The 11,270-nt window shown below is 41.7% G+C and overlaps 1 protein-coding gene across 4 annotated transcripts in view; it reads left to right on the top strand.

The window, feature by feature from the left end:
• LOC109857581 (5'-3' exoribonuclease 2 homolog) overlaps positions 1–11,270 on the top strand; it is a 25,287-nt gene that overhangs the window by 8,363 nt on the left and 5,654 nt on the right. Inside the window, exons 16-17 of one of the 4 annotated variants that reach the window (XM_020434041.1) lie at positions 1,820–2,287; positions 2,390–2,729. The exons of 1 other annotated variant lie outside the window; for it this stretch is intronic. In XM_020434041.1, coding sequence (XP_020289630.1) covers positions 1,820–2,287; positions 2,390–2,631 — 710 coding nt within the window. In that variant the 3' untranslated portion in view covers positions 2,632–2,729. Of the gene's footprint in view, positions 1–1,819; positions 2,730–11,270 lie in introns of those variants that run through there. 2 more of the 4 variants (XM_020434042.1, XM_020434040.1) reach the window with 2 other exon arrangements.

Raw genomic sequence — 11,270 nt, 5'->3', positions numbered from 1 at the left:
GAAGGAAGGGAGCAAAAAACTACTAGACGTAAACAGAAACATATATAGTCATCCACTGTTGACCTTATTGCCTATTAATAACGTAATATGCACGTGTGTGGTTGAGGGAAACAAAAAAAAAAAAAAAAAAAAAAAAACCCCAATCTTGTTATCGATGTAATGCACACCCTGCGCCTGTTATATGTAAAACGGAACGTGTCTCAAGAACCGGCTATCGTGCCGACGTGGCGATGATATCGGGCGCGATGCAAATTAGCCGATGGATGATAATATCAACGTAGCGCGGCGCGCTTCTGTGGGATATAAGGCATGAAGCTTGTTTTTCCGTGGTATGGGGGTGACGGGGCGTCACCGGCAGCGCCGAGGCTAATTTCCTCGGCATTGAGCCGCATTGTGCTTTAAATCGGCCTTCCCATCCTCGGCAAACCCACCCACCGAAACCACGCATCGGGAACGCGAGAACCCTCTCTGTGAATTCGTCAGAGCCCATTGAGAGCGGGGTCAGCTATTTTGTTTGCGCGATAGCCGTGTCTGTGAATAGCTTTAATAGAAACTAACTTGTACGTCTCCCCCTTCTCTTTCTCTCGCTTTCTTTCTCTTCCTCAATGATTTTTGTCAAGCCAAATTATTTAGTCTCGCCCCCAAAAGACATACAGTGGACACAATTTTGCGAAGATAAGATTGATTCGACAAATTTGATATAAATAGCTTCGCTATCTTCACTATTCCCTGATGTCTTTTTTTCTATACGTTCTATAGTATATTTATTCTATAGTATATTTATTTTCTACTTTAATACACATCTTCAAAACATGCGCGTTTCTCTCATATATTTGTCGACATTTTAAGATCGATCTGTACTAACTTCGTTTAGATACGAAGCAGGAGCAAAGTAATTTCAACATTTTTCTAATGTAAGCAATTGCACACACAGATTTAGACACGTACCGTGACATCGTCGGACATCAGTTAAAAATATTTTATCTGACACGGTACGCGTCTAAATATATGGAAATGAACACGTTTGATTAGTAGCTTCAGCCGTTCAGACAGAGTTTCTTATTGTATCGCATTGTTACAAACATTTTCATAAATTACAATTACACATAAACACATGATAACGATTAAAAGAAAGTGTAAAAAGATAAAAGTGTAGGTTATCCTTCTGCAAATCACAAAGAAGATAAAAATTATAGTGACAGTAAAAAAAAAAAAAAGAAGCAGCATGGAAAGAAATAAGAAGACTATTAAATCAATCAAGTAAGTTTTAAACATGCATTTATCTCTTAGTAAATAAATGATCGCAAAAAAAATTAATGTTTTCTACAAATACAACTTTTAAAGAAACTAAATGATGTACAAAATATATAGTAAAATATTGTATACATTAATGTAACATAGTATAGATAAAAAGAAAAGAAGAAAAAAAAATAAATTACAATAATAATAAATAAATTTATAGTCCAATGTTTAGGCGTTATAATTATTTAATAAATCTTTACAAAACATTTTTCTTTTTCACCATCTCATTACTTCCATCAGTTTGATGAAAAATATTGTTTGTGTGATGATATAAATAAGTCAAATGTGTAAAGTAAAAATTGAATTCGATCTAAAGAGGAATGTTTATATACATATTTATAGGATAACCTGATAGAAATATATGACCAGACCGGTGATGTACGATGAACTTCACCAGTTCCAAAATTATATTTAACCTTTAAAGATATAAGAGAGATGTGAAATGTCAATAATGTGCGTGCGTTTGGAAAAGAAAAAAAACTTAAATGTTCTTAAATTTCATAATTTTCTTCTTCAGGTATGAGCAAGAAAAAGTGGAAAAAACTCTTGAAGAAGAAATCTTTCAAGAAATGTATGGAAACAAAAAGTAGTGAGACAACAGAAAAGTTAAAAAATTGGAAATTTCCAGATGCCGTGGAAACATTTCTCGTTCCAAAAGAAGCTGTTACCTCGGTAACAACAAACAATGAAGTTGCCATTGATATTGATCAATACATCAATGAATATTATGGCTCAGACATTGATGATGAAATGTCTAACGGTTGCTACACGAAAGAAGAGGATGAAGATTATGACATACCTTTGCAAATCAAAGAGAGAGATATAAGTTCATCGCAATCATTTGCGCAATCAACACCGCAAGTTTCTAAAAAATCAACAAATGTTCGTGAAAACTATAGAAATCGACAGGATAGTACAACGAGAGTAGATACAACAACGAGAGTAGTGAACAACAAGAACACAGACACTCAACAAGTTACAACCAGTACCAATGAGATAGATTTATTTTTTAATAGTATTGCTGCAACCGTAAAAAAACTTAGTTCCTACAATCAATTAGTAGCCAAAGCAACAGTATTCTCAACAGTTTCACAATTAGAAATGGCCGAGATGTCTGGCACGTTTCAATTTTCATCGTTCACTCCATCCTCGTCGCAGTCATCGCATAATACGCTAATACCCACACCAATACCATCACCGTCACCGGTTTTGCAAAATGTACACACATCCGTACCGCTGCCGTCTGTAAGACAATCGCTGCGCCGATCTACACGACGGCCTGTCACATCGCAGTGTTACGAACACATCAGATTTAATTTTCAACGATAAAAATTTATATTTAAAACACTTGTTAAAACAGTAAAATTTAAAAACATGATAAACTACATACAATTATACACTATATACACACTACATATACTAGATACAATCATATATATTTGTCTTTTTTTTTTTTTTTTAATAACAAATGAGTTTTTTTGTAAGTGTCAGATGAATTAAAGTGTGTTATTTCACACTGTCTATTTCAAATACATACACATATTGTTATATAACATATACATGATGTGAAATAAATATGAAATATACAAATGACATATACAAATATATATGAACATATGCATAAGTGTCTTTTGTCTGAACGGGATCGTTCCCTTCTTGTCTGAACCAAGTTAGTACAAATACTAGTTAGTATTAATAATGCATCTAGTGTCTCCGACAATGAGTCGGAGCATTCAGAAACACGCTGCGTATATATTCTAAACATATAAAACGCGTATAGAATTATATAAAACATTTTTAATTGTTTTTCCTCGTTACTTTTCTTTCTTTCTTTCTTTTTTTTTTTTTTTTTTTTTTTTTTTAAAAAAAAAACAATAGTGAAATTAGTGTGCTGTAACGCGTATTCTCTTCTCCACGACCGAGAAGAAATGCGCAGGTCGAGGATGTGTGTGGAGAACACGAAGGGTGAGTGAGCGACTCAGGGAGCGTCGAGAGGGATCTGCTCTCTCTCGTGAGGACGAGCTCCACCCGATAGACAGTCTCACTAATTACACCGCGCCTCATTAGCGTGGAAGCACCGCTGTCACTTAAGAATATGTACGACTACTTCTGTTCGGTTGCGTCAAAGATGACATTTTTTGCTTGAGAGCGCGAAAGTCACAAGTGAAGAGAAAAAAGGTAATGATGTTTCGTGACTCTGCCGCGTCGCGCGCGTAAGAGTCTATGAAAAAAAAAAAAAAAAATACGTTTCAAGAGGGCAATTATACGAATTTTCAAATTGAATTGAGACTCGTTTCTATCTCGAGAGAAAAAGAGAGAGAGAGAGAAAGAGAGAAAAAAATTGTTTCATCGGCGGAGTCCAACATGCGCGTTAAAAAGAATCGAGCGATTTTGAAGTATCGAGCTATCGATCTAACGTGTGTATAAAAAATACAATTGAAATTCAGTATTTCCGTACTTTTCAGTATATCCGTACTCGGAACTTACGTGGTGGTGTTTGTTGTAACACATAGTTCAAACATAGTTTGAAAAGTTTCCGGTGATATTCGAACGGACTAAAACTTCAATCGCGATCCTTAGTGGGGTTGCTTTGATTATCAATTCCTCGCCTGACCGATCTTCGACGGTCCTGCGGAAAAGACTCTATCTCCTCTCCCTTCCTCCTTTCTGAGCTCGCACCGCAACCCACGTCCAATTCTCGATCGGCATGAAATTCTATTAGAGCGTCCCGCGCGTTGTGTATCGGCGCAAGATTTCGATTTGTGTGCTTCACGAAGGATCCATTTCTAATGGCTAATCGAAAATTGAGCACCCGCCCTCGAGCTACGTGGACGGTGAAATAACCGAGACGCTTCGGGGGGAGGAGAAACAACAATCGAGCTTTATTGCCGCGAGCAACGTAAATACATTTTGTCAAATCTAAATTGACAAATTTCAAATCGAACTCTCACCCCGATCGCGCGATACATACACAGAAGTTACGTGACTTCGCACGCTTCGCGTTGACTTCCGCCAGCTTTGTTTACAGGGACTGGGACCTAACGAGGTGTAATCGATACACCGGCGTCGTTTTGAATTACATCTCCTAAAACTGACTCGATCTCCAACTCTCGGAGTCTCGAAGGAGACTGTTTACCGGAGTTTTCGTTCGAAAAGAAGAAAAACCGCCGCTCCGCGCCGGTAGTTTCAGACCCGAGAGCGGATCCGCGCGTTTTTATTCAACCGGTGAACTCGCATGAATGAATCCCGCTCACGCTTCTTCGCGTCTAATATCACGGTAAAGGTAAATGGCCCGTATATCCGAGAGAGAGACTATGAAAGGACAATCCCCGCTTCTCAGGAGAGATCACAAAGTGCGGGTACACCTGTTCCGCCTGCTCGGTAATTTCCTCTTTCCTTTATATTCCCTCACGAAGAACCCGTCGGGGTGTCCCTCGCCTCGATGTCCCGAGGCCTCGAGACGGGAATAAACGTCGCGATCGTCGGTGACGAGTTGCGAATCTCTCTGCGTTTTTTTTTTTTTTGGTAGCAACTTCGCGTAGCTTTTCTTTTCCTTAAAAAAAAACAAAAAAAAAAAATACAACACAAACCTCAATAAAAGCCATTAGAAAAGTTTGCGGAACGGCACAGTTTTAAAACCCCCATTTGAAATTTTATCTTCTCTCTCTCGAGAGGAGAGGAAGATAGAAGCGGGCATTAGAAATTCGCAACGAAAACTTGTCGTCTTGTCTCGGACCCACCCCCGGCAACGTTCCCCTTCGACTCCGCTCTTTTTCTCTCTTTCGCTTTCGTTCCAATTAACCTTGGAGCCACGGGAGCGGGCTAGGAAACAGAACCCGTCGTGGGACGTGTATGAGGGAGAGAAACCGGCGTACATATAAAGGGAGCAGTCGAATGAGATTAATTCAAAAATGTCGAGCTCTCTCGCGCCCCTTTGGCGCGCGCACTCGCGTTTTTTTTATGGTGGAAATTCTGCGGGACGCAAGAGAGAACGCAGACGTAAGGACGTTCGCTCGCGCGCGCGAATGGGAAATTTCATTTTTGAACAAAAGCGCGTTCCCAACGGGGGAAGGAGAAAGCGATGTCCAGAAATGGGAATTTTTTCTTAGCGAGAAACGCGGTTGGAGACTTTCGAGAGAGTGTTCGTTACTTCGCGAACACATTTTTAAACGTGTTAATGAACGGGAGGGTTTTTTTTTCTTTTTTACTTTCCGCAATTCTCACTTCTCTTTCCCAAAACGTTTGTCTCTCCCCGAAGGAAATGTCCGACGACGTTCCCGGTCATTCCCGTTTGGAATTGGGGAGAAAACTGATATTAGCGTTGTGTTTCTTCTCTTCGCCGACGGGAACGCTTCGAACACAAGACGCGATCTTTTTTTTTTTCTTCTTTATCGCAGTGTTTGACGCGATTTTCTCGCGCTCGGCTGCTTCGTGATTCAAACGCGTTTGAAATATCGGGAAACCGCAGTGGTACTCGAAATCCGACGTTAGTATCCTCCCGGGCAAAGGTAAAGAAAAGGTGAGTTGATCCCCTCCGAGGAGGGTGCGGTTTTCCACCTCATTTCCGCGCAAAGTAAGGGAACAACGACCGCGGATAAGAATTCGAAGCTTCTTTCCTTTTGCTCTCGTATCCACTTCGGGGGCGAGGTGAGGGAGAGGAGAGGAAGAGAGGTTTTTTCACCACTCTCTCAATCTCCTCTATTGTGCCCTCCCATAAGCGCACTGGGTGAGGATCATCCGGCGAATCGGATTTTTGTAGGCGCCGCGAGTTACAGCGAAGCGGTCTTTTTTTTTTTTTTTTTTTTTTTTTTTTTTCCCTACATGTAGGCTAGTTGGACAAAATCCTTCTGTCTCTCTTTCTGCTCTTTCGACTTTTAAAAATCCACTTCCCCACACAATGCGCGAACACGCGGGATTTATTGTTTCCTCAAGATCGCGACGAATGTGTCATTTTTTTTTTTTTTTTTTTATTTCTTTCTTTCTTTCGACGGTAAACGAAAGTGTGAAATGCCGTGAATACACGCACTCGAAATCCGAGAGTCCGCGAATGCTTTTTCGGAGAGAAATCGTATCGGGTTTCTACGAGTTCGCGGCCTCGGTTGAGCAAAGATCTCTCTTTTGTTGGATCTTCGCCACTTGGCGAATGATTCTCCAGTCATTTTGACTTGTTGACCTATCGTTCCCGGGGAACGGATTCGGTTTCGGTTTGCTCGCGGAAACAACACTGGTATTGGTTCGCGCGAGAGAGAAACGATATTTATCGATCGCGCGCGTTTCGACTTTCTTGGTTTTCTAATAAAAAAAAAAAAAAACAATATACAATTGCTTCATATTTCGACGAACGATGGAACGAAATATCGCGATTGCGCGGGAAACTACAATTTTCTTGTGTGTACGTGTGTTTTATAACAAAAATATAAAAAAAAAAAAAATATTCCCGAGAGATACACGAGAGTATTTCGCGCGGAAAGAGTCGAAATCTCCGCGCGCGCGCGCCAACTTCTCTTCGCTTTGGTCTTCTTCGAAGAGCTCTTGATTTCGCAATTCGTACGTACGTACGAAAGTTTTACGGCGCGCAAAACCGAGAAAGACAGAGAAAAAGAACGGAATACGACGGAGCGCGACGTTCAAGACCGTCCAAGTGGGAAAGGGAGACGCCGACACCCTCTCGCTGTGGGGGTACGTAGCTTGTCGAAAACGGCGGGTTTTCTCTCCTTTGCGAGGAGTAAATCCTAATGGGGGCAAGGTTTGGGGGCATATTTACAGCCTAGAAAAGGAAATACACGGAAGCAAAGAGAGACGAAAGGGAGAGAAATCGCGGAAGGAACATGAAAAAGAAGAGGGCGATGCGAGTGAAGCATCCTCGACAATTCTAGGATTCTTCTTGCCCGCTATCCTGGGGTCCTTGCGGCACAAGGACCCCCATTCCCTTTCTCTTTCTTCGTTCTTCGGTGTTTACTTATTTCTACACGAATATTCTCTCTCTCTCTCTCTCTCTTTCTTTCTCTCATACTTTTTCTGGGCGCATCCAAGCTCCCTATCACCACAACTGCACTGCATTGCCGTAATCAATACGGATTTGACGCTTAGCGAAGAAACATTCTCATTCTTCCGTACATAGTTCCGAGAGAAAACGCGTGCGTTCTCTCCGCTAGTTTTCTCAATATCGACCTATTTCTCTCTCTCTTTCTCTCGCTCTCTCTCTCTCTCGAGTGTACACATGATTAAACGAAATAATTCCGCGCACTTGAACGTTGAAGTCTCGCAACTCGCGATTATCGGTCTGTGTTGTCGTGGTTGCTGTCTTGCACAACAAGAGCACTACTGGCAAATTATTCCTGCGACGTGAGAAAAAAAAAAAAAAGAAAAAAGTCGAACGTGTCATTACCAATGGAAGCTAAGTTAGAGCAAAGCGTTAGCAAAGGCGTCAGATAAGGCGCCATCGTTGATTGGATCACCGCGAGGAATCGATATCCTTCCTCTTCTTCCTTCTCCCACTTCCGCTCTCAACTGCCCCTCTCCCACCTTCTCTCTCTCTCTCTTTCTTTCTCTCTCTCTCTCTCTTTCTCTCTCTCTTACTTCAGCACACCTACATACAGTTTACCTTCGAACACGCCTCTCTCTTCTCCCTTCGTTCCTTCTCCTGGACCATGGGTGCCGTGGCTGCCTCCAATTTCTCCGTGACGGTCTCATGGAGGATTCTCGAGAGCCCTCTCATCGCCCTCCAGGCCATCCAGCCGAGCTCTGTCCGGCAGTCTCCATGCCAACACCCGCTCGATAAATTTATTGGTCGCTTCTGACACGACTGCCACCGAGTTTGTGTCTCTTTCGGGTTTGCGAAATAGCGAGCGTGCAGTTTCGCTGATATACAGTTAAAAGATAAGCGCGTCGTACATGTCTCAATTAAGTTGTCTCTCCTCGCGATTTGATCGCAACATCGTGTTTCGACGTAGGGAAACTGGAGAGGGTGAACAGCAGCTACTATTACGTAATTATTCGGAATCGATTCCGAAGAAATAACTCTCTCGATCGTGTTTGTTTCATTGCGACACCGCGTCGCGGAAAAACCGGAAAAATTCACACGACGCGCGTAGAATTTTAATTCCGCAAGAGAAATTACGTAACCGGATCGGTCGAGTCCGCGCGTGTTTGTTTTCTTGTATTTTCCAACGCAATTAAGCAATTTGCGTAAGAAACGCACACACACACGCACGCACGCACGCACGCTGGATGGCGCTTTGTAAAACAGAAATCCAAACAACTTGGCAACGAGCAATTTTCTTTCTCTCGCACACATTGTGAGGATCTTATTTGCAATATTTCAATCCGTGAGTCATAGAACCCGAAGCTTATCCCGTCGCGGATCGGCTCGAAAGTCGTCGAATTGTGTTCAAATGTTTCCAAGGAGAATAGTAATTAGTGTCAATCTCACCGACTCGCTAAGCGCGAGTTTAGAAGCGGCAATTGCTTCGTCGCGCAATGAGATAGTCAAACATACGCGTGTTACTCGCGCGTGCCTTGTGATATATATATATATATATATATATATTGTGTGTTGCTTGTGTGACGCGTGTGTATGCGTGCACAGAGTGAGAGAGTGAGAGAGAGAGAGAGAGAGAGAAGAGACATTACGTACCTTATCGCCAATTGACGCATGCGCGTATCAATTCACGCACGCACACGCGTGAAACGCAACGGGAGGATGGGCGAAATGGCGAGAGGCGAACGTAAACCGCGGAATTTTGATGGAAACGTGCGGAAGTAACAAGTGTGATTGTCCGATCCTTGATCGATCCTGCTTATGGATATCGTTTGAACAACACATTTTTTTTTTTTTTTTTTAATGCATTTATCATACAGGTGAAAAGAAAGGGACGTGGAGTTTAAAAATAAAGAAAGAGAGAAAGGAACGGAGAGAACAATTATACACAGAAATTTTTTTTTTTTTTTTTTTTTTTTTTTTTTTTTTTTTTTTTTTTTTTTTTCAAAGCAGGAGAGACGGAAGAGAATGAGGAGAGACGAAAAAGGACACGACAGACACAGAGAGATGACAAAGAGGATGAGGATTAGTAGGAGTGACGTAACATAGAGAAAAGAACAATGAAGGACAGAATAGGACAAAAGGGAGGGAGGAACGGGGGCAAGAGAGAGAAAGAGAGAGAGAGTATATACGACTGAGTTACCAACACATTTCGATTCGTTTTATTAACGCGCGCTGCTGCACGGTCGGAGGATTTGCTGGCGCAGCGCATCAGAATCAGCTGTGGCAGGCAGAGCCAGACAGAGGGTCAAGTGTTCCTTCTTCTCTTCTGATCTTCCTACTTTTTGTTTTGTTTCACCCGGCTTTGCCCTCTCGTCCGCGCGTATATCTTGCTCACCCGTACTCTCGAATGCGTGTGCGCGCGCGCGCGCGAATCTAGGATGATAATGTACATAAAGAAAAAAAATCGTTCGATCGCAAACATAATTGTTGCGTTGCGATCGAAGTTCGCTTGTAAAAAAAAAAAAAAAAAAAAATTCCATATCAATCCCGTAATTTCAGACATGTTTTAATCTTTAGAACGTGAAAAATAATATTTGTAAATTTGCATTTGCAAGAAATAAAATAAAATCAAAATTGTTGCAAGATGTGGGGCAAAACGTTGAGTTATATTCGGGCGAACGGTGCTTCTATACTTTTTTTTTTTTGATATCAAATCAGTCGCACCGACGATGGAACAAAACGCACAATTCCGAATCCGCGATCAGCGACGAAGGACACGCGGCCACGATTGCTCGCATTGCTTGTCAGCTTTAAAACGGGATGTTTGCAGGTAAAGCGATCGTTAAATGTAGACAGAATCGGTTACATAAAAACGCACAAGGACAAGTGGCTTCTCTCTCTCTGTGTGTCCGTCTCTTTCACGCTACTATGGAACTCATCCAGTCATCGATATTGAAACGCAATTGGAAAGCTCTGCTGAATACTCACGAGCCGGTTCGAAATCGGAGCTTTTTCACACTCGAGTTTCGGTTTCGTTGATTCGCGGAGCTCGTCGGGGCGTAGATTGAATTGTTTCGACAAACAGCCCGAGAGAGCGTTATATGCGTTTTTGCGAGCGCAGATGATGCGGTCGCGAAATCATCGAATTATCATTCATCGGGACAAACATTGGCAAATGCCACATCTAATACGGGAAACGTTTTCGACGTAGGTTTCATGTGTTTCATACCGTCGTCTCTGTAACACGATTTTTCTCTGTTGCGGACGATTTTTGCAGAAAACGAGGAAATTAACGCGGCTATACCGACCAACCAAATATAAAACCAACTGTTTCGGACAAGCACCGCTCTGGGCATTTATTCAAGAATTATCAGATATGCAAATATTAAACATAACGGTTTTAAATGCATTTTTTAAAGATGGTTTGAAATATTAGTTTTTTAACTTTACGCGTGTAATGCATTTTTGTTAAAAAAGAAAAAAATTAAAAATTAATTAAATGTTCGACTGTGTGTGTAGCGATACTTGTCCTCCGGTCACTGCGAGACATTTGCCTTCACGACAGTATTTCTGCAATATTCCACGCGAATGGCAGTCTCTCTCTCTCTCTCTCTCTGAGACCGGTTTCATAATTCGCAAAATGTCCGAAAATAGTGTGAAGTCTGTGTGAACATTGAATCATATTTTCTTTGGGGTTTTTTTTTTTTTTTAATGAAGCGCAAAAACAAAGTTTAAGAAACGAAAGAGAAAGAGAAAGAAAACGAGAAGAGCGAGGAGAAGAGGAGAGAGATAAAGAAAGAAGTAAAGAGGAGGAAATCGTTGAGAGTAAACGCCATCTCTGCACTCGTCTCGTCTCATTTCGTTTCATTTCGTTTCGTTTCGCTGACTGGCTCGTCGAGGCGCTAGAAGAGTCGCCTTCGAGGGTCTCCATTACTGTTGGCTAGGAGGCGGAAGTGGGAAGGAAAGAAATAAGAAAGAAGGGAGT

The sequence above is a fragment of the Pseudomyrmex gracilis genome, unplaced genomic scaffold (genome assembly GCF_002006095.1).
Source record: "Pseudomyrmex gracilis isolate BER0280 unplaced genomic scaffold, ASM200609v1 scaffold_164, whole genome shotgun sequence".
Classification (NCBI taxonomy): domain Eukaryota; kingdom Metazoa; phylum Arthropoda; class Insecta; order Hymenoptera; family Formicidae; genus Pseudomyrmex; species Pseudomyrmex gracilis.
This window is presented reverse-complemented; position numbering and strand designations above follow the sequence as displayed.